We start from the raw sequence: 25802 nt of genomic DNA on the forward strand, positions 1-25802 counted from the left end.
TAACCTCTGTTTCAATTCATTTCACACATTTAACACTTTCACAGCAGCTCTGTTAAACTGTAAAACAGCAGTTTACACACCGACAAACCACCAAAGCTTCCCAGTGAAGATGTCCGTGAACATTTACTGATATGTTCAGGGTCAGTAATTTGCAGCTTTCTTTCTGGGAGGCAGGTTTGCTGTGACAAAGTATGCATCAGTCAAACTGCTGGAAACCCCCTTTGTGAGTTTTTAACCAGAGCAGGCAGGATCTGACCTTCTTTCTGCAGCTCGTCAAACCAGTGCCGCGAAGACAGGCAGAGACACGGAGTGGTTGGAGAGTTCAGGGCCAGTCTGGCAGCTGGCTGCCTTCCAGCGTGGACGCTCACAGCTGATAGACTTCAGATCAGGTGACACAAACCGCTTCACCTGGAGCAGACTGAAGGTAACCGACATTTTCTCAAGGATCTCCAGAAACATAAGGATCAGCTGAGAACCCCAGACCCCCAGCCTCATCTGACTGTGCAGGCAATGACTCACATCAGCCCAAGTCCATGTTCAAAGAACGTTTCCCATCTCCTCTGTCTGTCCCACGGGACCTGAACGCAGCATGAACATGAACCGATGCGTGAGGTGGCTGAGAGGTCCGGAACTGCATTTGTACATGTTGTTTCAAGTACTTCAGGAACCTCCTCTGTCACCTCTAGACCCTCAAAAATGACGCTTAACGCTCCCTAAAACCACCAGAATCCTCAGCACTCCGCCAACCTCTCAACAACCTCACAGTCACCGTTCGCCACTCAGGACCTCCAAAAGTACATCTGAAACCTAGTTAGACCTCCAGAAACTCCTTAGAGACCTCTGTCTCCTCCTGAAGGTTGTTTTAATCCTCCCAGAACCTCTTCAGGGAGGCCAAACCAAATAGACATTTCTAAAACGTGAAAGACTCCAGAACCTCCTGTCTGTCCTCCCTTTCCGAGTCCTTTTCGTTTCTATGTGGGACCTCGGAGCCAAAAAGTGACGGACACGGCTGGGTTTCAGACTGTTTTATGGTGGGAAAAGAAGCTTGTCCATCACTTTTTAGTGTCCCCTGGAAACCTTTCCTGTCATCGTCTGAGCTCCCTGCAGCGTTTGTCTGTCTGGTTGTGTTTAATGGAGCTGCAGTGCGTTGACCTCTCCGGGCCACCGTACTCTGTAACTGCACTGCATTTTAAAGGATCATCAGTGACGTTTGGGGACTTTAGGTTCTGCCAATCATCTTTAAGATGCAGCTGACCAGCGGCGAGGTTTCAGAGAAGCTCATCGCTGACCGTCCTGGACGATGTCGGCATGACTCAGCTGTCTGCACTGACAGCATGACTCAGCAGAGTCGCTGCGATGCGTCACTATTGGCAAAAAGACGGCCGTGACGCAGTCCAGTCATCTAGTCAAGTCACACACACACACACACACTGTAAAACCAGCAGTGATTGTGTGTGTGTGTGTGTGTGTGTGTGTGTGTGTGTGTGTGTGATCAGTTTTACGCTCCATCTTAAACATCTCATGCTGGTGTGTTACACTAACGTGAAGTAATTCTTATTGTCCAGGTGTCCTGTGAGGCATTGTGGGAGGTGAACTCCCAGAATGCACTGTTGTTGTTTACCGAGCAGCTCAACCTTCACCTGGTTTGTCTGAGTTCAGTCTGGAAATCACAACGTGATCACAGCAGCTTCGGGGGTGGGGTGTCAAATATCTGACGGATGAGACCGTCCAATGACACAACATGTCCTTGGGTCCACTGAATGCAGCTCTGATGCTAAACTCAATGCTCCCCCGTGACCTTTGACCTCTGGCTCCTAACACAGAGACTGGTTTAGCAATTAATAGAATATAAGTCACCTTACAATTATCTGGTTTTCACCAAATGAGCAATTTTCCTGTGAAGAAACACGTTTCACACACTTGTGAGTTAGTCAGGACCTCCAACATATGAAGGGCTTTTATTTTGAAGAGCTTGCAAGGCCTCTGATGCACTTCCTCTAGTGCAGCTGATGAATACAAAAATATAAACGATTTGGAAAATGAAATAATAAAAATCCATGCTCTGGGGAGTAATTATTGATTACATTACATTAAACTATTGATCATCACGATCATCATCAGCTGGGACTTAAAGTCATGTGACAGCCAATCAGATGCTGAGCTGAAATGTATTTTTCCTAATCTCACGTCTGCGTTTTGTACAAAACATAAAGAAAAACAATTTTAAATTAAAATGTTCACAGGCTGTCAATAAGAACAACATAAATACAAACAGACACAGGTTGACTGATCACAGACCAGCAGCCACTTCCTGTTTACGTTAGTCATCGTTTCTGGAACTTAACACAAAATAATGAGTCCAGACGCTCTCGATCCAGTCTGTGACATAAAACAGTTAATGTAAAGTCCTCAGCTGCTCCAGTCTGTGTGTCAGCTCTCTGCTCCTCTTCCTCAGCTCGTCCTTCATCGCCAGCAGCCTCCTCTCGTCCTCTCTGACCTCCGCGATGAACTCGGTCGCCTTTTTCAGGATGGCCACCTTCGCCGCCTTGTCGTTGTTGGCCACCGCCGGGACTTCGTCCCTCAGAGCCAAGAAGCTCATCTTCAGCTCGTTCCTGCGCTGCCTCTCCAGCACGTTGTGAGTCCTGCGCTTGTCGTCGTCTTCTCCATCGGACCGCGGACTCCAGCACCTGCGGCCGCCGCTCTGCCTCGCTGCCGCCGCCGTCGGGCAGCTGCTCTCCGCCTTCATGCGTTTCCCAGCAGGCTGCTGGTGGCTCGCCGGGGGCTGCGGGGCGGCGTAGTTGTGCTGATGGATGTTGATGTGAGAGCGTTTCAGCACCAGCGGGGAGGCGTCCGGTCTGCTGCTGGCGTCCCACCGCCGTGACGCCTTTCGCCTGTCCACCGTCACCACATCCACCTCTTCGTCCTCTTCGTCCTCCTCACTGTCTTCCTCTACTTCTTCCTCTTCTTCTTCTTCTTCTTCTGGGGAAAAGAAGGAAAACATTCTGGTGGTCAGTGTGTGGAACAAGTGTTGGTTATACTTCTGCTCTGCTGGTCAGATACTGACAACAACAACAACAACAACAACAGCAGCAGCAGCAGCAGCAGCAGCCACCACTGATTATCAGTAACACTAATAACGTTACTGCAGCACTTTAAGTTTACAGAGTTTCTAATTCAGTGACTGGAGGCAGAAATAAAAGCAGCTGTGCTGAAAATCTGAAGAATTTAACTCTTCATAAAAGATAAACTCTGAAAATAAGACCTGGGCTGTTTGAACATCATTATTATTATTCTTGTTAATAATAACATCCTGTTTCCACCTGATTCGCTGCTGCTGAGCGGCGGTGAGTCCACACACAGTTCTGATGACGCCTCCATCGCCGCTCCATGGCGACTCCTCTCGCTCAGCGTGCTGTACGGAAACACCACAGAGGGGTCGATGCAGTCTGTGGCGGCGGTGTGGAGGTCCTGCAGGTACCCCGCGCCCACCTGAGAGCGGCCCGCCTGCTGATCGGCTGCTCTGTCTGCGGTGGCGCTGGTCGCGGAGGAGTCCCGGCGGGCGCGGAGCGAGGCCAGCCTCTCGGACACCACCTTCTCCAGCTTGGTGGCGGCTGCGAAGCTGCTGCTCCACATGCAGTCCTGGATGATGAAGGACTGGAGGAAGGCCGCCGAGGGGTTGCGGTCCTCGTCCAGCAGGTCAGACACCGCCTCCAGGTGTTCGGCGGCAGACAGCGGGACGTCAGACAGGGAGGGTCTCCGGCTGGGGGAGAGGGGAGGCGTCGGCAGCAGCTCAAACTTCTTCCAGATGTCCTCGCCGGGGCCTGGGAGGAGCTGGCTGCGTGGAGGCAGGTAGAAGTCCTCCTCCTCGCCATCCAGGAGGAAGTAGGGCTGAATGGTGTCATAGTCATAATCATAGTTCCTGCTCAAAACGGTTAACATCGGCGGCATTATGGCTGCCTGTGAGGAGACAGACAGGCAGATATGAGCAAAACAGAAATCACAAATTCTGATCTGAAGAGTATCTGCATGCGAGGCAGACGCCAGCAGCTGCCTCGCTCCACGTTCCTGTGCGAATGTCTAAGAGGGCAGTCAGCAGTGACACAGAGCTGATCATCAAGCTTCTTCAAGGTCTTCACATCAACCACACAGCAACACCAACACTTTAACTATTCAGCGCTCCGACGACGAAACGTGACACAAGGCCCAACGCTGGCGTTAAAAGTCAGTCAGAGACAAAATGATGGGAAGCATGAAGTGTGACGTTCACATCCTCTGTGAGGTGGACAGATACACCAAACTCCATTAAAAACTTTAACAATCCTGAAATGCCTTTTAAAATATGACTCAAAGAGCCGCCTTTCTCAGGACATCCCTCTTATTTGGTGTGTAAATAACCCAGAAACCTCTTTAAATGTCATGTGTTTACAGGGAGGTTTGGCTGACTCGGCTCAACACACTCACACACTTCATCCAAACATCTGTTTCTATTCTTGTCTTTGATGAGCAGTCAACACATAAAATACACTGAAGTATAAAGAGTACTTATCAACAGATGACACCTAAATCCAGTCAGTAAAAATCCACCAAACAACAACAGAAAACAGATATTTATTTGACCAAATGTTATCGGGGTTAGGGTCAGACACACCAGCAGCCGTCATGGCTCAGATGATCTGCTCTCCAGCTGAAGGGCTTTTTGATGACAGCTGTCACCTGTAAATACAGTAAAAACTGTCTGATGAACTGGACATTCACTGTCACACAAAACTTAACCCAGCAAACAGTAAGTTTAAGATTCTTTGGTGTGAAGTTAAAGGTTAGAAGTACTAAATCTGACTCGAATACAAAGATTGATTATCAGGAGAGGACACTGTTCACTCCGGCATATCAAAATAACTACAGAGCACCTGTTCATTACTGTAATAGCTAAAAACTCAGACGCTGTAATAAGTCAGTGCACTCCTCGACAGCTCCCACCAACATTCAGGCTGGCGAGAGAAAACTTCACAAAAACCTCTTCAAATATGACCAAGAAAGAAATTCGGTTATAGTAAATATACTGAGATTATTCTGCCAGATTCAGTGAAAAACAAGGGTTACTCAGGTACTGACAGGTGAGGCACTGGTGCCCTGCAGTTACACCAGTTTCCACCATTAAAATATGAAAGTCCATATTAACACCATGAAACCGCCGTTAGAAATAACAGCTATCTAAACACAGTTTGTGACCATGTTGGAAACTGACCGCACGGGCAAATTCGGCATATTTTCCCACTGATTTGGCGACAAGCTGTCCCCGTGCGGGACAAAACTGTCCCGTAGAGACCCGACAGACAGCGGAAAGAGTTGCATAACGTTACCCGTTAGATTCTACTGAAACTCACCGTTATGACTCCCGGAGGAAACTTAACGCGCAGGCTGAGTGAAGCGCAGATGTTCAGACCGCGTTTAATCCAGCAGGACCGGCCGTGAAAAATAAATCCTCTCTCAATCAATAATCGATAGACGTAATCTATCAATGTGCAATCTGAACGCCCCGCTGCTTCTCTGCGCGTGACTCACCGCAACCGGCCGCGGGACATTTAATACTCCGGTCGGCCTTTTTTTTTTCTTCATCCGCCCACGTCACAATTTTCGCGCCAAATGTGAGCTACGTAGTAAATTAAAACGACTCGTGAGCGTCTTAGCAGCAGCGTGAACACGAATTAAACTGTTCCCATATCAACAGACAACTTTCTAAAAACTTAAATAAAACTTTGAGCACAAACGGAGAAATAAGATGTATTAAATATGGGGACTATTTTACTGCGCGGAGGTGTAGTGAAGCGGTGATGTCAGAGGGTGGTCTGTGGCCAGTAAGTGATGCTGAGGCACAAAGTTCCGGGAATTCAGCTCACATTCAGCCATGAAGTCATAAAAATATAAATAAATAAAATACAGTAACAAAGAAGAAAGGGAAAACTGAGAGGAAAAAACAAACAACAACAACAAAAAAACAAATAATGAAGTAAGTGAAATGAAGTATTCAAAAAAGATCATAAAAATATCAAATGAAAAATAAAATGCAAAAAATTACAAATAACATAAAATGACAGAATAAAAGTATGATATAATAAAAACGGGGAAAAAGGGAAAGTTTAAAAGGAAAAATGTGCTTAAGTCTACTGTCACTGGGCTACTGTCGCCAAGTGCTTGCTCATGGGGGAATTGTTGGTTTCTTTGTAGATAAAGAGTTTGGTCTGTACCAGCTCTATATGGAAAGTGTCCTGAGACAACTTCTGTTGTGATTTGGCGCTATACAAATAAAATTGAATTGAATTGAATTGAATTGAATTGAATTAAAGTAAAATAACAAAATAAACGCTGATATAAAAATAAAATTTACAATAGATCATAAAAATATCAAAGGAAAAATATAATACAAAAAAACCCCCATTACAAATAAAATAACACAAAATGACAGGGAATAAAAGTATGATATAATAAAAGTAAAAAGAACAGGGAACTTTTACAGGAAAAATGTGCTAAAATTAAATAACAAATCAATGAAATATCACAACACAGAACATGGCAGAAGCAGGTAACCAAAAAGATTATCTAGTGACTAACACTACAACACAACTGGATATGACTTTGAAAATTCCAGGACATCAGTGAAGGTTTGTTTACATCAGTGATGGATGTAAACAAAGCAGAAAAACAGGCTCATGGTTCCGGTTACAGTGAGTTTCGTCCTGTGGTGCTGCTGCCCTCTGGTGGTCATAGAGGCTCACTGCTCCAATCGACAGGTTTTATTCTTTACTGATCATTTCTTCCCATTTGATCATGTAAAATGTACTCCTAATGTACTCTGTAAAAGTACTCCATTACAAGTACAACTCCTGCATTGAAAATGTTACCTAGGTAAAATTATGTAAGTATACTATTATATATATATTGAGTGCTGTGAATCAATTAAAATATTTAATCGCGATTATTCTCATGAATGTCATAGTTAACTCGTGATAAATTGCAAATTAATCACACATTTTAATCTATTCTATATGTCCCTTGAATTATCATTGTAAGTGTTATGCACGTGCTAGAAAGCAGGACTCAGATGCAGAGAGAATGTCTCACAGTTTATTTAACAATGGTGCAAACGAAAATATTATCAGCCAGATGGCGTAATTCAGAGCGAAGATGTAGTCTCTGCTGGAGGACACTCGACAGCTTCTAATGAAGAGAACACAGAACTCAGTTAAGGGGAAAGCACAACAGGCAAGGAGGAAAACAGGTGCTGGAGGGAAACTCAACAGACACCGTCACAGTCACCAATCTCCACAGGAGAAACACTCAGGCTGACTTCTGATGCTGCTGTGGGAGAGAGCCGGACAGGCAGGGTAATAATGAACGCGCTGCACGAGGGCTCGGCGGCTGAAGTGCGCGTAGCACGGGCCGAGAGATCAGATCTGTGGCGAGACACAAATGCATGAGCAAAGGATCATCTGGCCCCAGAGTATGGGAGAAGCACGCTTAAGAAGGAGAACCCTAATGAGGGAAGATTAATGACAGGTGTGTCGGATCGCCGCTCGCCCCAGAGGAGATCAGCCAGATGCCCGAACCACCTCAACTGGCTCCTTTCAACGCAAAGGAGCAGCGGCTCTACTCCGAGTCCCTCACGGATGACTGAGCTTCTCACCCAATCTCTAAGGGAGACGCCAGCCACCCTCCTGAGGAAATCCATTTCGGCCGTTTGTACCCGCGATCTAGTTCTTTTGGCCATGATCCAGCCCTCATGACCATAGGTGAGAGTCGGAATGAATATTGACCGGTAGATCGAGAGCGTTGCCTTCTGGCTCAGCTCTCTTTTTGTCACAACGGTGCGGTAGAGCGAACGCAATACTGCCCCCGGTGCTCCAATTCTCTGACCAGTCTCGCATTCCATTGTCCCCTCACTCGTGAACAAGACCCCGAGGTACTTGAACTCCTTCACTTGGGGCAAGGACTCATTCCCTACCCGGATTAGGCAATCCATCGGATTCCTGCTGAGAATCATGGCCTCAGATTTAGAGGTGCTGAACCTCATTCCAGCCGCTTCACACTCGGCTGCGAGCCGATCCAGTGAGTGCCGGATGTCACAGACCGACGATGCCAACAGGACCACATCATCTGCAAAAAGCAGTGATGAGACCGTCAGCACACCGAACTGCAGACCCTCCTCCCCCTGGCTACGCCTTGATATCCTGTCCATGAATATCACGAACAGGATTGGTGACAAGGCACAGCCCTGATGGAGGCCAACCCCCACCAGAAACAAGTCCGACTCACTGCGTGATGACACCTAAATCACTGCGTGAGTACCCGAACACAGCTCTTGCTTTGGGCATATAAAGACTGGACGGCCTGAGAAGTGACCCCTCACCCCATATGCCCGCAGCACCTCCCACAATATCTCCTGGACTTTTGAACTATTGAACTATTTTATACAGGACTGCAGCTATTGATTATTATCAATTACGGATTAATCAGAGGATTATTTTCTTGAAACAATTGTTTGTTTTTGTAAAAATTCTGAAAATAGTGAGAAATGTCGTCACAATTTCCGCTGAGACAATGATTGTTTAGTCCAACCAACAATCCAAACCTCAGAATTATTACAAAAATAGTCAAATTATTGAAAAAAATTGCTGCCAATTAGTTTTCTGTTGATTAGTTGTTTCACCTGTTCGTGCCTCGCAGAGAGTTTTAATATTCGTTCCTCCGTATTTCTGTCATATTAATTTGTTGACATTTGTTATTGAACTTATGCAGCTGCTGTCAAGAGGGAAATATTCCCAAGATGACCAAACCGTCAATTGACAGGTTTTCTGAAAATCATTTTCTTTTCCAAAGCAACAGACGCAGCAGGACGACGAGCTGCAACTCACAGCACAACTGCAGTGAAGCAATGAGACAAAACACAGGTGAATCCGGTTCCCTCCAATCATCAGACAGGTGGTACCCATCAGTCAGGTAAATGTCCATCTTTCAGAAAATCTACGTTTATAATTTCTCTGTGTTTGGAGGATAAGAGGATGCTGCATAGTCGTGTTGGTGGTGTTAATGTGGAATAACTATTGGTTTCCCTTCGTGATGACTGCTGACTGAGATAAGGGATGAGATTAAATAGATCCTGTCCTGACTCGTCTGATCATCTGATTTCTGCTCCTTCGCTCAGATGGTGGGTTCAGTGACCCTTGTTCAGTGGTTTCATGCACACATTCAATCAGACACACAATCAATTAGTTTGAATCTCAGCTGTCAGAGAAAATAATGATAGATCTCCGGATTGATTACCATCAAGATAATTACAGTTTTATTGAAGCTCGTTGTCAAACAAATAAACATCAATGTGATCATAGATTACTGTACAAATGTACAAAGTGTTGAGAACAAAATGTCTCCGATGGAGGACGGTCTGCTGCTGTCTCTCTGAAGACTCGTGCAGTGGAGGAGAAACAACAACATCCAAATAAATCAATGCAAATATTCAGCAAACATGTAGAGCACAGAGAAGTTTCTATTTTCATGCAGAGAAAAGTCAGTTCAGGTCAACAACAATCATCCTGAGCAGTGATGGCCTCCATGGCTGAACCCGCTGTCCCTTAAATGACTTCTGACTGTTGGAGTTCACAGAACTCAGCAGAGTCTCCAAAAGACCAAAACCGAAGTCCAGCACAGAGAGGCTGAGTGAACGTGGTCTGGACTCTGTGGAGGAGAGTCATGGTTTCAGAGACGCTGTAGAAGGACAGAATACCTGCACTGTGATCCAGGTACACTCCAACTCTGGAGGACCGAGGACCTGAGACGGGAGTTTGCACATTGTTGTACCTAAAGTTATAACTGTAGTTGTCCCAATATGACGCCCAAGATTTGTCATTGTATCCAAATCTAGAGTCATTCGAGCTCTCTGCTCTGCTGATATTCTTGTATGCGACTGCTACACAAACTCCTCCACCTCTCCTCTCCACCTCCCAGTAACAACGTCCAGTCAGACTCTCTCTACTCAGGACCTGACAGCAATCAGTGAATCTGTCTGGATGATCAGAATAAGACTGTTCTTTACTCATTGCTGTTCCTTTTCTGTTCCCCTCAGATAATAACATATATGTGTGTGCTGAGTTTGGATCCAGTGTGATTTCACGTGAATATTTTAAGAATTCAGCTCTGGTCTTGGGCTCTGGTGCTGACAGTAAAACATCCACTTCAGTCACTGTCTCTGAGACGTTTGTCCATTTGTCCCTCAGAACAACTGTGTCGTGGCCTTTATGTTCATCCACAGAGCAGAGATAACAGATACACTGCTGATCAGTGCGGCAGAACATCTTCATCACCTCATCGTGACGAGAGCAGATGTTCTCCTGGAGCTTCTTGGAGGGCTCCACCAGCTTGTGTTTTTCAAAGGCAGGCAACTCATAATGAAGCTGGAGGTGTTTCTCACAGTAAGAGGCCACACAGACCAGACAGGACTTGAGGGCTTTCAGTTTCCTCCCAGTGCAGAAATCACAGGCCACATCTTCAGGTCCAGCATAGCAGTGATCAGCAGGAGCAGCTTGGAGTCCAGTCTTCTTCAGCTCCTCCACTAAAGCTGCTAACATGGTGCTTTTCACCAGGACAGGCCTCGTTGTGAAGGTCTGCCTACACTGAGGGCAGCTGTGGATTTTCCTCTCATCCTCTTCATCCCAGTGGGATTTCACACACTTCATGCAGTAGCTGTGTCCACAGGGAATAGTCACTGGATCCTTCAGTAGATCCAGACAGATCGAACAAGAAATTGCTTCCCGGTCCAGCTGAACTCCTTTCTGCGCCATTTCACCTCTCAGTGTCAACGACTGTCCGAGTTTCACTTCCTCAGAAGTGAAAGCAGTTTGAGCTCTGATCTAAACAGCATGTGTCTCTGCAGTGAATGAGGCCTGTCAGCTCCTGCACTTCACCACATGTTGGTTACACCCATCTTCAAAGTGCAGATCTGAAGGGGAGGGAACCAGGAAGTATGTGGACAGAGTGGAGCTGCTGTGTTTGAGAGCAGGAGGAAGAGGGAGGGGTTATCAAGCTCTGATGCATTCAGGAAGAGGAGCAGCTCTGAATTTCACTGTGTTTCCTCGTTGAGCACAAAGCTTCGGTTAAAAACCTGCTCCCCATCTGAGAAAAGCAAAGGTTCAGTTTTCTCTTCCTGGTTAAAACAGCTGACTGACAGCAGACAGTTTTCAAACCAAACTGTCATGAAACACTTTGTTCTCACATGTTTAATCATCCGCTTCGAAGCATTTATGATAAAACTATCTAAACTAACTAACTAAACTGTCTTGAGTGGTCAACCAACCAACTATAACCATGATATTTTGGGGAAATGGAAGAAGGTTTGGGGCTGCACGGTGGTGCAGCAGGTAGTGCGCGTGCCTCACAGCAAGAAAGTTGCCGGTTTGATCCCCGGGTCAGGCGGGGCCTTTCTGTGTGAAGTTTGCATGTTCTTCCCGTGCATGCGTGGCTTCTCTCCGGCTTCCTCCCACAGACCAAAAACATGCTCATTAGGTTAATTGGTGACTCTAAATTCCCCCTAGGTGTGAGTGTGAGCACGAATGGTTGTTTGTCTTTACATGTGGCCCAGCTCAGGGTGTACCCCGCCTCTCGCCCATTGTAGCTGGGATAGGCTCCAGCCCCCCCACAACCCCGAAAGGGATAGGCGGTATAGATAATGGATGGATGGATGGATGGAAGAAGGTTTGAGGTGGCGAACGCTCAAAGTCAGACGAGGCATCGTGCTGCTTCTGGCGAGTTAACTAACGAGTGTTAGCACCAACAGGTGAAGCTTGATTGACGGGTGGATGTCATAATATTACTGGTTGAAGATGGTTGGTTCAAGCCGACATGAGCTCACATCAGATTTGTTCAACGGGAAGTTTACATGATAGGTTGTTTGCATATGACATCACTCTTTTGTTGTGGCGCAAACTGCAGATGGAGGGCAGGAAGTGACTGGAAGCCAATGTTTGGTTACAGCTGCTCAAACCAATCACACGAGAAACCACGAGGAGCTTTTATCACGTGCCAAAAGCGTTGCTCATAAAGGTGAAAAAAAATGCAAGAAATTGACTGAAAAACGTGGGAAAAATGTCTTGTGTACTGTCTGTGGCTGAGAGGAGCCAAGCTGGATAATGCTGTGACATCACCTATTGTTCTAAATCTATGTGAGCGGTCAGCCGAGCGACCAGCCGTCTGTAAGCGTCCACAGGTGAAGTGCTTTGTCTTGTTTCAGTGAGCTGGCTCCCTGACAGAGCAGAGCCATTGTTACTGTCACGAGTCACACCTGAGCCACACCTGCTGCAACAAGTACAAAGGTCTGCTCCCAGAAATACCTGTTTGGTAGTATTAGTATTAGTAGTAGCAGTGGTAGTGGTGGTGGTGGTGGTGGTGGTGGAAGGTAAATTCATTTGTATGACACACTTCACACACTGAGCTTGTTTCAAAGTGCTTCCATTGCCTGAAAAGAGGAGAACACAGTGACTGTTGACGCCCTCCGGCCTGATGCTCGCTCTCAGTCTCTTTGAAAGCTGCTGTCTCCGTCCTCTGGAGACACTCTGTCCATCCACTTTGGTTGATTCCTTTCTCATGTTCCTCGCCAACATCTGCACGCCATATTTCCCACACAGCCACAGCACACCGCTGACCTCAGCTCTTTTGGAACTGATATTTTTTACAAATCATTTCATTTTTGGTGGCTCTGCCTTTATTTCAGCTGGTCACAATGAAGAAGCTGATTTAAAGATAAAATGTACAGCGTATAAAATGTGTCACAGTCACTGTCATCATGCACACAAGCTCCAGCCCACAAAGGCTCATGAGACAGAAAAACACAGCTGCTGTGTGGAAACATTGGTCAGACGTGAAGTGACGACTACCTTCAAACTCCACCAGAAAAATCAGCCGCTAACTTTTCCTTCTTGGCTGTAGAAACTTGACTTCATTGACTGCTTTTTGCCTCTGGAGTGGAGTCCCAGTTATTGAACCTCTGCGGGGTCGTTATCAAGCTCATTGACCCCACCTGACTCGTTAGTGCTCCTGGCTGTGTCACAGCAGTCACCTGAGGACAGGTGTGAACAGCAGTGGTTGCAGCTGTAACATGAGGTCAATGATTGTTAAAGGGAAGGGATGAAAGGACAGCGTTGTAGGTGGAGGACGAGTGGTGTCCTCCTCTTCCTCTGTTGAGTGCTGGTTTCCCTGAATGAAAGGCAAGTCAGTTAGTCGAGGCACAGAAGTAGAAGGACTATTAGTACTAATAGGAGCAGAGGAACCCAGAGGCAGCAGCAGCGACGCTGTCTGATAGCTTTGTGTGTGGATTAGTGTGGCCTTGTAGCCACCAGAGGGCAGCAGTGTTCAGGATTTGTTCCGCAGTGCAGCATCTTCAGTAAAAGTGGTAGTTGCAGTATTAGTGTGAGGTGGTGATGCAGTGTGTGGTTACAGACACTAGAGGGCAGCAGTGTGACGGTTATAATCCTGACAGCAGCAACAATGTGGACATTTTTCTGGCAGACATTTTGAGCCGTGACAGCAGGAAATGAATGTGGAGTAATTAATAACATTAATAACTGCTGCTGTTCACCTCTGTGTTCCAGTTCTGGGGCCTCAGATTCATTCATGCTGACTGGTTAACATGTCATGAGAGCCATCATTGATGTGAGGACTGACACCTGAAGTGCACTTTGACATGTCTGCTGCAAGACATCAGGACAGGAGAAGCAGTACTATCAGTACCTGTGGTAGTAGTAGTAGTAGTAGTAGTAGTAGTATTAGTAGTAGTAGATTGTGTAGCACAGTTCACACTCTGCTTACATACACTCAGCTTAAAAAAAAAAAAACAGGAACAAAACAAAACACATAACACAAAAAAACATAAAAAGCAGAGGTGGAGGAAGTATTCCCTCCTTTATTGAAGTAAATACACTAATACCACACTGTAAAAGTACTCTGGTAGGAATGAAAGACATATCTGTTCCTTTTCATCCATCCATCCATTATCTATACCGCCTATCCCTTTCGGGGTTGCGGGGGGCTGGAGCCTATCCCAGCTACAATGGGCGAGAGGTGGGGTACACCCTGAACCGGTCGCCAGCCGATTGCAGGGCGTTCCTTTTCATTATATTGATAAATTTTATTGACGCTGTTCATGATTATGGGCTGCACGGTGGCGCAGCAGGTAGTGTGCGTGCCTCACAGCAAGAAGGTTGCCAGTTCGATCCCCGGGTCTGTGTGAAGTTTGCATGTTCTTCCCGTGCATGCGTGGGTTCTCTCCGGCTTCCTCCCACAGACCAAAAACTTGCTCATTAGGTTCATTGGTGACTCTAAATTGCCCTGAGGTGTGAGTGTGAATGTTTGTCTGTCCTTGCATGTGGCCCTGCAATCGGCTGGCGACCGGTTCAGGGTGTACCCCGCCTCTCACCCATTGTCGCTGGGATAGGCTCCAGCCCCCCGCAACCCCGAAAGGGATAGGCGGTATAGATAATGGATGGATGTTCATGATTATATCAATAATTCAATTATTTATATTATATTTACTGTTTATCTCTCTTTCTCCTTTGTTGTTTTTATATTTCCTGTTGTGATTTTGTTTTTATTTTTTATTATTATTATTAATAGTGGTAGCAGTGTTAGAGGCAGCAAAAATTAGGAGAAGTATTAATGTATTTCTTAAAATCTTTTTTATTTATTTATTCATTTCTTTCTTTCTCTTCAGTTTAATCATCTATTCAGTGATCTGCTGACATCTGATAGAGCTCACTTAAAGACAGTGGTGGACAGTTTGAGGTACTTGTACTTTGAGTATTTCCATCTTGTGCTGTTTTATACTTCTACTCTCCGACAGCTCAGAGGGAAACGTTTTACTTTTCACTGTGTAGAAAATTGACATCAGGAGGGTTTTTACAGGCAGAAGCACGACTGTGGTGGAAAACCACACAGCAGCTTGAGCTGAGCGTCGATCAGCAGCAGCAGCCTTATCTGTCCGCCGCAGGGGCTCATGGGAGGTCCCAGGACCTGTTAGGAAGCACGTGGCCCTCCTGTGATCTCTCAGCTCGTCCTGGTTTGGCCTCTGCTGCATCAGAGCCACACTTCTCCCCAGGTTCACCAGAGGAAACACCACTGCACAAAATGCTTCTCCTCCCAGCTGCTGCTCTGTGCTGCCTGTGTTCAGGTGAGTGTTTCCAGCCAATCGGGAGCCAGAAAAGTCCACCTTTCACCCACACTGTCGCGCTGACCTTCGTCTCTCTGTCTGTGTCTCTGCAGCGCTGGCAGCCATGGCAGCAGAGCTGATTCAGAATGATTTAACATTGACCAGGAGAGTTGGTGAAAAAGTCTCCTTCAGCTGTGGAGGAACTGACCAGTGTGACTATGATTATGTTTACTGGTACCAGAAGAAAGACACAGAAACATTCAGAGTTATTCTTGATATTGACAGGAGTAGTGGTGGAATTTATTCAGGTTACAATCATCCTCAGAAAGATGATTTCTCAGCTGTGAATAAACAGAACGGCTGTGAGTTGCAGATCCAGAAAGCTAAACTCAGTCATTCAGCCTCCTACTACTGCTCCTGTTGGAAGAGCGATCTCCACAGTGAGAAATGATCCCTGCAGCCTGAACAAAAACCAACAGATGAGCAGATGTCAAACAGTGTTTGTGACAGGAAGAGAGCAGTAAACCACAGCCCAGGTTCACATATTTCAGCTCCATCTCAGCCAGAGGCACAAGCACACTGAACTGACAGATTCATCTCATATTAGATTCATTCAGATTTCCATCAGATGTTCCAGCAGGATTTCTGTAGTTTGACACAGTGAGGACAAACGAGCAGCACAGAAACACCACGAAATGATTTGTGGAATCGCGGGGGGGCTGGTGATTGGGAGGACCAGGAGGTTTCCCACTGGCTGTTCCACAAACTGAAGCAATGAAGGAACAAACAAACACACAAACGAACAAACACGCTATACAGGTGTAGTGTTCACCATGTTCACCATGTTATTTTAGCATGTTAGCATGCTAATGTCACCCACTCTCTCTACACCTGCCGCCTGCAGGAATCTCTTTACCTCCCCTGAGACTCTGCGGTGTGTTTCTGATGTGTGGTGGGGAGTCGTGAGGAGAGGAGGAAGCATCGGACGCAGAGTTCTGGATTGTGGTCGAGACCTGGTCGCTCTCTATTGGCTGACAATGACAGCTCTTGTCTCTGCTGCTGGACACCACAGTGGCTCCTGAACTCCAGGTGTGGAGACCCTTCAGGGAACCAGTGTGTCAAAGTTAGTTTGTGGGGACGAGTTCACAGTGATGAAGAAGGTGAATCATAAGAGTCTTCACAGCTACAAACATGCTAACCTAAACAAGCTGCAGGGCAAAGTTAACACTCTTCAGCGGAGTTTGATGCTCAACAAGCAGCTTTCACAGTTTCTGACAACCGACAACATGACATGAAAAGTCAGAGGAGCACCAGAGTTTTTAGAGTTCATCCTGAGGGGAACATGAATGTCTGAACCACATTCAATGGTCGTCCATCCAATAGATGTGAACATGAGAGAAACAAATCATGGAGCTGAAATCTGAGTAGTGCAGCGGGAACTCAGAGTCCAGCTGAGGGAGGCGAAGCAGCAGAACAACAGCATGAAGGAGGTGTGGGACGGGATGAAGATCATCACCGGCTGCAGCTCAAAGCGGGGTGTCACCATCGAAGGAGATGTGGGGAGAAGGAACCAGCTAAACAACTTCTTCAACAGGTTTGACCCCCCCAACTCATTCGCACCTCACAATATTTGCACCCCCCTCCCCACCCTCTGCTCTCCCTCTCGACACCAGCGCAGAGGAGACCCCCCCCCCACCCAAGATCACAGCAGCCCAGGTGTGCAGAGAGCTGAGGAGGCTTCATCCCAGCATGGCAGCAGGTCCAGATGGAGTATCCCCTCGACTGCTGAAGGCCTGCGTGTTGGAGCTGGGACACCCCCTACAGCACATCTTCAGCCTGAGCCTGGAGCAGGGGAGGGTCCCTCAGCTGTGGAAAACATCCTGCATCATCCCAGTCCCAAAGAGACCACAGCCTGAGGAGCTGAATGACTTCAGGCCAGTCGCCCTGACATCACATGTGATGAAGACCGTGGAGCGGCTGCTGCTACACCACCTGAGGCCACAGGTGCGCTCTGCCCTCGACCCTCTGCAGTTTGCTCACCAGGTGAGAGTGGAGGAAGCCATTGTCTACTCGCTACACTGATCCCTCTCTCACCTGGACAGGTGCAGCGGTGTGGTGAGGATTATGTTTTTGGACTTCTCAAGCGCCTTCAACACCATCCAGCCTCTGCTCCTCAGAGATTAACTGACAGAGATTGGAGTAGGCTCACACCTGGTGGTCTGGATTACAGACTATCTGACAGGCAGACCTCAGGATGGAGGGCTGGGGGGCCGCAGGTCTGACACCGTGGTTTGCAGCACAGGAGGACCGTGGAGGACCGTGTTCTCTCCAGTCCTGTTCACCCTGCACACATCAGACTTCCAATACAACTCAGAGTCCTGCCACGTGCAGAAGCTGGCAGACGACACTGCTATCATGGGCTGCATCAGGAGTGGACAGGAGGAGGACTACAGGACACTGATCCAGGACTGTACGGACCTACAAATACCTGGGAGTGCAGCTGGATGATAAAATGGACTGAACTGCCAACACAGATGCTCTGTGCAGGAGAGGACAGAGACTGTCCTTCCTCAGAAGGCTGGCGTCCTTTATTGCATGCCTTTTACTTAAATTTGTGGAATATGCTGGACTTTGTGAATTTCCCTTGGCGATGAAAAAAAGTATCTATCTATCTATCTATCTATCTATCTATCTATCTATCTATCTATCTATCTATCTATCTATCTATCTATCTATCTATCTATCTATCTATCTATCTATCTCTGACACTGGTTCATGGTTTGGACTCGTTCACCTCAGCTGACACATTCAGCAGCAGACGGTTTTTGTCTCACTCTGTTTCACTGTGGGGGGTTACTACCACCGCATCTTTGGCTCTGGGACTAAACTGTACGTAACAGGTAAGAATAAACTTTCTTTTTCCTTCAGTTGTTCTATTGAACAAGTTGAAAATGTGTTTTAATGAGTTTCTGCTGCTTCAGACTTTCCATGTTGCTTTGTTGATAATTAGCAGAGAATTCTTGCAGCCGTGCAGCTTTTGTCACATAAAAAGGTTCAAAACTCATGAAAAGATGTTTAAATCTCACTGCACAACTCAAGTTTTTCTTTATTTCTGCAGGACATCAAACTGATTCATCCAGAAAAAGTTTGATATGAGCAATGTTACAAATATGAAGTATTTGATCATCTCAGTAATTCAGCATCATCTCTTGTTTTAATGAAACAAGATAATATGTGAAAAAGTAAAGTGAACAAATGTCAGTAAATGTATTTTGAAAAGCTGAAGACTTTAAATCTGTTCTATTAATAAGTCATTTTTAAAGGGTAAAATCGAGCTCATGGAAACTGTATTTTATATGATGGTACATATGTCTTTAAGTGGAAGATATATTTATACATGAAGACAAACAGACACTGAATATGATGCTATCATTCATTTATGCAACATGATTCATTTATGCCTGCTAATTTAAATATTTCTATACATGACAGATGATAATTTAATGTATAATGTCACGCATACAAATATATTTCACATTAACATACAAGAACATTTAATATAAATATAAACAGTAAATGAGGCTTAATATAATTTGAAATATGGAAAAGTAAATATATTTAAAGTATGTGGCCATAAAAATCATGTATTACACAATGTACACAATGTAATTTGATTATTAATTATATTATATTATATTATATTATATTATATTATATTATATTATATTATATTATATTATATTATATTGTATTATATTATATTATATTATATATGAATTTCCACTCAAGGATCAATAGATTTTGACATTTTTAAATGAGAGTTTATTATATTGAAGACAAATCATTTTAATCTTGTATAAAAGTTGAAAATATTGATGAATTTCTTGTTTGTTTTTGAATGATTGGATTTAACTTTGTGCTGATAAATATTTAATATTCTTAATATGTTGTAATCATCGACATGACAGTTGAGTTTCACGTGAAGATAAATACGGTCTTTGTTCTAAAATGTGTTTTCATCCTGATGGAGACAAAATATTTTTCATTCTATCAAACCAAATTTCCTAAATATATAGTTTGATATTGTCATATATTATTAGTAATAAATGTGACATTATGCTGAATGGACATGTTTTATTGAAATGAAGAATTTCCAAATCCATCATTGTCTTTGTTCCTCATGTAACATCTGCTGACATCAGCTGCTCATTGTGTTTGATATGAAGCTGAATACAGTCCATGCAGTGAACTTTGTGCTGTATTGATGAGCAGTTTAGTGATCAGAGTCCACGTAGTTTCCAGGATCAGACTGAATGCAGTGCAGTGCTGTAAGCTGCTGCTGACTGTGTCAATGTGTGTCTGTGCTGCTCGTTGCTGCCGTCAAACTTCAGACGAGCCCATAGCGAAGCCCGTGGTGAGCGTGTACCCGGCAGCGTCCGGAGCCCGCCTGGAGGGCCAGAGCTCCCTGCTGTGTGTGGCCTCAGCCATGTTTCCTCCTGTGGTCCGCTTCTCCTGGAAAAGACGAAAGGACAACGGTCCTCTGGAGAAGCTGCCCCCTGATGAGACGGAGCAGCTGGAGCTCAGAGGGTCGGGACGCACCGTCGCCTCCTTGCTGATCCGTCAGAGACCAGAGAGCACATATAAATACAGCTGCTACGTCGAGCACGAGGGGGGCACAGCGGAGGCCCCACCAGAACAAGGTGATGAAGGCTCGCTGACTGTGTTCAGCAGTAAGGGCTGCATGTCAGTCTGTTTACTTTCTGCTCATCACTTCCTGATCCTGAATTAGAATGCAATATTTTTGTCTTTGACGATAGTCACTGTGTCAATTCAATTCAATTTTATTTGGATAGCGCCAAATCACAACAGAAGTTGTTTCAGGACACTTTCCATACAGAGCTGGTTCAGGCCGAGCTCTTTTATTGACAGAGACCCAACAATTCCCTCAGGAGCAATCACTCGCCGACAGTGGCGAGAAAAAACTTCCTTTTAACAGGCAGAAACATCAGGCAGAACCAGACTCTGGGTGGGCGGCCATCTGCCTCCACCGGTTGGGTGAGAAGGAGAGCAAGAGGGAGAGGGAGAATAAGAGACAGACAGAGAGTCAGACAGAAATGCAATCAAAGTAACAGTGACAGTGGATATGATAATAGTAGTAGCAGTTGCAGTGGATGTCAGGCAGAGTCATGACAGCTGACGTAGCTGTAATCCACAATACAGATTCAGCCATTATTCATGAGTCTCTGCACTAAAGCGCAGAGACTCCGGGGAAAAAGCTAAATTAGTAACTCGCCGTGGTAGGACATGAAAGCGTGCAGATGGAGAGGGACAGAAGGACAGAGGAGCTCGGTGTGTCTTTGGAGGTCCCCCGACAGTCTAATCCTATAGCAGCATAACTAGGGGCTGGTCCAGGACCAGGCTGAGCCAGCCCTAACTATAAGCTTTATCAAAGAGGAAAGTTTTAAGACGACTCTTAAATGTAGAGACAGTGTCTGCCTCCCGGACAAAGACTGGAAGATGGTTCCACAGGAGAGGAGCTTGATAGCTAAATGCTCTGACTGTGTGTGTGTGTGTGTGTGTGTGTGTGTGTGTGTGTGTCAGTGTCCTTCCAGTCTCAGTGCAGGGTGAAGCTGCTCCTGCTGCTGTACTCAGTGCTGATCGTCAAGAGTCTGGTGTACTGCTGTGGACTCTCTCTGCTGATGATCCTCAGAAACAAGGGACCGTCCACCAACTGCACACATGCTGACTGACTGTTTTCTGCTCGCCATCAAATCTCATCCCTTCATCTCATCTATCATCCTAAAATATAAATGCACATACGCACATATAGATCTGCAGTTACTGAGTGTACATTCTGTGGTAAAGTGTTATTTTGATTCTCTGCTTTATTTCCTCTTTTCATTGTGGTTTTTCTAATAATAGAAAATGAAGCTGAATCATTGGCTGCCTGCTGGATATTTTATTGTTTGTGCTATTTTGTCTCTTCTTGTCTTTCTTTTGAATACATGATGCTGAGTGTGGCGGGTTTGTCAAACTCTTTCACTCAAACATTCTCAATAAAGTGAAAAATCACAGCGTGTTTCATTAACTTCTTTGTTTTCATGGACCTCAGTTTGGCTTCAGATCAGATCATCAGAAACAGAATCAGCTTCATGGACCATGTATGTTGGCAGCTACAAGTCATTTGACTGTGGTTGGAAGCAGCTCTCCACATACTTTCACACAGCAGCAAGAACAAATGTACAGGAAGACGTGAACATCAGTAAACAGCTGAACAAAGACAACAAAGCTCGTTAAAGAAGAGCTCACATGAACACGGAGCTGTTATATCTAAGTCAGTCGGTGTGGGTGTGCCACCAGGTTCAGTGCTGACCCCCTTTTCTCACTGTGTCAGTGTGGATGTAAACCTCTACGCTGATGACACTGTTGTTTCCACACATGAACAAACAGCAGAGTGAGCTGCTTTGAAGCTACAGCTGCAATAAAACAATGACACAGCAGCTTGATCAGTCGGGCTGAAGAGTGAAGAGATGAATTAGAAACTGTCTTTGAGTTGATGTTGTATGAAATGTGTGAACGCTCTGGTCCTTTCCCACATGTATAATATGTTGTATTGTGTTACATGTTGGGGTCAGGATGCAGGAACTGTCACTAAACTGTCACCTTTACACAGTCAATAAAGCTGTTTGAATGAAAGCTCTTCACTGTCAGAGCCAGTGTGAGGTAATAAAGTGGGATCAGAGCAGACTTCAGGAGGTTGAACATATCTGCTTTTATTTCAGCGTCTCAGCTCTGAGTTGAGGATTTGAGCTGTTTCTCTCACAGATGAATCAGACAGATCAAAGCTGAGACAGTGAGCACTGAGTGCTGAACTCAAACTCAAGTTCCTGGAATGATTGTTGAACCAGAGTCCATGGTTGTAGCTGTCATTGTGTTATTCATGTGAAGAAGCAGAGCTAACGGTGAAGAGGCTGCAGAGCAGAAAGCCACACAGCCGTCTGCTGCAGGAACGGAAGTGCTGATTGGCTGCCAGCAGCTTTTTATGAGTCCTAATAACCACTGAGAACAGATTCATATCTGCTGCTGTTCACACTCACCACCTCCTCTCCTGCATACACTAAACTCATTATTTGCAGTCAGTTATTATCGAAGCATCTTGACAACATCCTCAATGTTGAGTCAGTCTTCCTGTTTGTTACAGTGCAGCAAACTGAGAGAGGTCAACCTGACAAACACAGACAGGATACTAAAAGAAACGAGACTGAAGACTGAAATCAACTCCATGTCAAACTAAATTCATCCACTCATCCTCAGTGCTCTTCACTTGTAATTAATCATTACACACATAAGCCTGACACACAAGAGTGTTAGGTTTTCATCACTTTTGGGGACATTACACAGACTGAGAATCATTTCCTGGAGACGTACCCTCACCATAACCATAACCATGACCAGTACTTGCGTAACCCTAAAGGTTTTCATGATGGGCATTTTATCCTCACAAGTCCAGCGAGTCCCCACAGTGTGACTGTGTAAACAGACTTTTGTCCCCACAATGCCAGCAATACAGAAACACACACACACACACACACACACACACACACACACACACACACACACACACACACACACACACACACACAAACACCTACAGACAGACGCACACACACATACAGGTCTACAGCTATGGATATTTCACAATCATTCACCTTCATAGTTAGTGAGGGCTGGCTCAGGCTTGTCTAGGATCAGCCCTTAGTTACGCTGCTGTAGGATTAGACTGTTGGGGGACTTTCAGAGATACACTGAGCTCCTCTGCTTCTTCTCTCCCTCTCCAGCTGCTCGCTGTCATGACCGACCAAGACTTTTTCCTAACTTAGCTTCTTCCCCAGAGTCTTTGTGCTTTGTCATCTTGCAGGTTCCCGTGGCTCGTGTCTAAACCTGAATGATGGATTACAGCTACAACTCCTACCATGACCCTGCCTGACATCCACTGCAACTGTTTGTACTGTGAGCCATACAAGGAGGTTTTTCCTCGACACTGTCGCAGAGTGAAACAAGCGATTTGAATGAATCTCAGACAGGATGGCCTCACTTTTCCTTCCATCTTACTTTCTGTCCCTCAGCCCCACAGAGGACATCCTCTCCTCACAGAGGTGGAGAGTTTATGACAACCGTCCACGTGATCACACGTCTCTCTTGGACACAGTGAAAGCTGGATGTGTGGACATATCTGCAGAAGGTTGTCAGGGACGGATCGGCCATCGCAAAGGTTCTTTCCCAGGTGTTTGACAGCAGAGGACAGAAGGTGTGACATGGACGAGAACTTGTGGTCAAATGCAGAAGACAGGCTGGACGAGCACTGTTTTTATATGTGTAGTTCTCTTCTACAAGTATGTGCTGTAGAGTGAATGTGCAGAGTTTTGTTTTGCATCACTGGAAGTTCTTCAGTGTCATTTTGTGCAGTTAGAATTTCTCTCTGCAAAATAAACCAAATAAAGCTGATTGAAGCAGGCTGCAACTTTTCTGTGTAACAGCAGCAGCAGTAATCGTAGAGCAGTCGTAGTATTAGTAGAAGAAGAAGAAGAAGAAGAAGAAACATCCTTTATTTGTCACAATGAGCACAACATGCAGAGTTGGGGGGGGGGGGGGGACTGCACACGCCATGCATATGTGAAATTCTTTCTCTGCATTTGACCCATCCTTGGTCCGTCCTTCCTCCGTGGCAGACCAGGAGCGGTGGGCTGCCAGCCGACCGGCGCCCGGGGACCAGTTCCTTTTGTCACCATTGGTCAGGTGGTGATCTTCTTGCATGTTTTTAGTGGGGGTATTTTTATGAAGGACACCCCAGGTGAACACGGGGAGAACATGCAAACTCCACACAGAAAGGCCCTTTTTCCTCGAGCAGCAGGCACCAAAGACATGGTGGAGGACACGCCACCAGCGTCCACAGCGGGAATTGAACCGGGACGTTCTAGCTGTGAGGCGACAGTGTTACCACTTGTGTCACGGTGCCACCTGTATGAGGTGGTGATGCAGTGTGTGGTTACAGACATTAGAGGGCAGCAGTGTGACAGTTATAATCCTGACAGCAGCAACAATGTGGACATTTTTCTGGCAGACAATTTGAGCCGTGACAGCAGGAAATGAATGTGGAGTAATTAATAACATTAATAACTGCTGCTGTTCACCTCTGTGTTCCAGTTCTGGGGCCTCGGATTCATTCATGCTGACAGGAGAAGCAGTACTATCAGTACCTGTAGTAGTAGTATTAGCAGATCATGTAGCACAGTTCACACTCTGCTTACATACACTCTGCTTTAAAAAATCAATAAATTAAAGAATCAATAACAACAACAGAAATGATTCCGTTGAGTTTATCTGGATTCATATAATGTGCACATTGATACCAATAACACTGATAATAACATCATTAATTCTAACACATATCGACATACCTGTTCTCATTATTTCTTCTTTTCCTGTATTATTATATTGTTCATGTTTATTTATACTGTTTATTGTATATATATTATTTATTCTGTCATATTTACTCTTTGTTTCGTTCTCCTTTGTTGTTCTCTTATATTTTATATTATACTTACAGTATCATGTATCATTGAAGATATAATAATAATAATAATAATAATAATAATGATAATAATTTATATTATTATTATTATTATTATACTGGAGTCAGTATTGAAAGTAGAAAAAATTGGGAGTAGTGTTTGTGTCCTTTTAAATTGTTATTTATTTATTTATTGAATTTTTCTCTCTCTTCAAGTTCATCATCTATTTTTTATTTATCTCTGTTCCTTTACTCTCTTTTAGTCGCCTTTCTTTCACCCATCGACCTCAGAGACTGACTGTTCAGAACACACACACACTCACACACACACACGCACACACACACACACACACACACACACACACACACACACACACACACACACACACACACACACACACACACACAGCTAACATCACTCTGTTGTGTGATTCTCTGTCAGATTCGATGAAGTGTGAAGTGTTTTCTCTCTTCTGACTCTTCTTGTCTTCATTATGTTGTTTTGTCTTTTTGTCTCAATAATTGTAAAAAAGATGATTTTCCTGTTGGAGTTGGTGGAGGTGGAGCTCATTTTCATCTCTTTTGTAAAGGACTGAAACTAATCATTCTTTTCATTCTGGATCAATCTGCTGATTAGTTTCATTGATCTGCTCAGTATCGACTCGTTTTCATGTTTCAGGTGTAAGTTTGTGATCTGCTGACATCTGATAGAGCTCACTTAAAGACAGCGGTGGACAGTTTGAGGTACTTGTACTTTGAGTATTTCCATGTTGTGCTGTTTTATACTTCTACTCTCCGACAGCTCAGAGGGAAACGTTTTACTTTTCACTGTGTAGAAAATTGACATCAGGAGGGTTTTTACAGGCAGAAGCACGACTGTGGTGGAAAACCACACAGCAGCTTGAGCTGAGCGTCGATCAGCAGCAGCAGCCTGATCTGTCCGCCGCAGGGGCTCATGGGAGGTCCCAGGACCTGTTAGGAAGCACGTGGCCCTCCTGTGATCTCTCAGCTCGTCCTGGTTTGGCCTCTGCTGCATCAGAGCCA

General features: G+C 45.2%; 3 protein-coding genes across 4 annotated transcripts; 1 reads left to right on the top strand and 2 right to left on the bottom strand.

Annotated features, from left to right (window-relative positions):
• Positions 1-1924: 1924 nt before the first annotated feature.
• LOC139338572 (transcriptional regulator Myc-2-like) lies at positions 1925-5596 on the bottom strand. 2 transcript variants are annotated; one of them, XM_070973719.1, is made up of 3 exons: positions 5385-5596; positions 3321-3957; positions 1925-2973 (listed from the first exon to the last, which is right to left on the bottom strand). In XM_070973719.1, exons 2-3 carry the CDS (start codon positions 3946-3948, stop codon positions 2396-2398), a joined length of 1206 nt encoding a protein of 401 aa, XP_070829820.1. In that variant the 5' UTR covers positions 3949-3957; positions 5385-5596; the 3' UTR covers positions 1925-2395. The 2 variants fall into 2 exon arrangements, with proteins under 2 accessions (XP_070829820.1, XP_070829818.1); XM_070973717.1 differs by having other exon boundaries at positions 1925-2979.
• A 3722-nt stretch (positions 5597-9318) lies between these two features.
• LOC139338573 (E3 ubiquitin/ISG15 ligase TRIM25-like) lies at positions 9319-10960 on the bottom strand. The gene has a single exon (XM_070973720.1). The coding sequence runs from the start codon at positions 10830-10832 to the stop codon at positions 9627-9629; it is 1206 nt and encodes a 401-aa protein (XP_070829821.1). The 5' UTR covers positions 10833-10960; the 3' UTR covers positions 9319-9626.
• A 4163-nt stretch (positions 10961-15123) lies between these two features.
• LOC139339418 (immunoglobulin lambda-1 light chain-like) lies at positions 15124-21258 on the top strand. Its single transcript, XM_070975030.1, has 5 exons — positions 15124-15208; positions 15301-15617; positions 18039-18087; positions 19579-19887; positions 20789-21258. Exons 1-5 carry the CDS (start codon positions 15166-15168, stop codon positions 20935-20937), a joined length of 867 nt encoding a protein of 288 aa, XP_070831131.1. The 5' UTR covers positions 15124-15165; the 3' UTR covers positions 20938-21258.
• Positions 21259-25802: the final 4544 nt, after the last annotated feature.

This window comes from Chaetodon trifascialis, chromosome 11 (assembly GCF_039877785.1).
Source record: "Chaetodon trifascialis isolate fChaTrf1 chromosome 11, fChaTrf1.hap1, whole genome shotgun sequence".
In the NCBI taxonomy this organism is placed as follows: Eukaryota; Metazoa; Chordata; class Actinopteri; order Chaetodontiformes; family Chaetodontidae; genus Chaetodon; species Chaetodon trifascialis.

Bases quoted from the DNA above. Each gene is read 5' to 3' on its own strand.
- LOC139338572 (XM_070973717.1), bottom strand. From the start codon at position 3,948: ATGCCGCCGATGTTAACCGTTTTGAGCAGGAACTATGATTATGACTAT. The intron at 2,980-3,320 runs GTGGAAACAGGA...TCTTTTCCCCAG, and splicing joins GCTCAGCAGCAGCGAATCAG to AAGAAGAAGAAGAAGAAGAG.
- LOC139338573 (XM_070973720.1), bottom strand. From the start codon at position 10,832: ATGGCGCAGAAAGGAGTTCAGCTGGACCGGGAAGCAATTTCTTGTTCG.
- LOC139339418 (XM_070975030.1), top strand. From the start codon at position 15,166: ATGCTTCTCCTCCCAGCTGCTGCTCTGTGCTGCCTGTGTTCAG. The intron at 15,618-18,038 runs GATCTCCACAGT...TTCACTGTGGGG, and splicing joins ACTGCTCCTGTTGGAAGAGC to GGTTACTACCACCGCATCTT. The intron at 19,888-20,788 runs GTGATGAAGGCT...TGTGTGTGTCAG, and splicing joins GGAGGCCCCACCAGAACAAG to TGTCCTTCCAGTCTCAGTGC.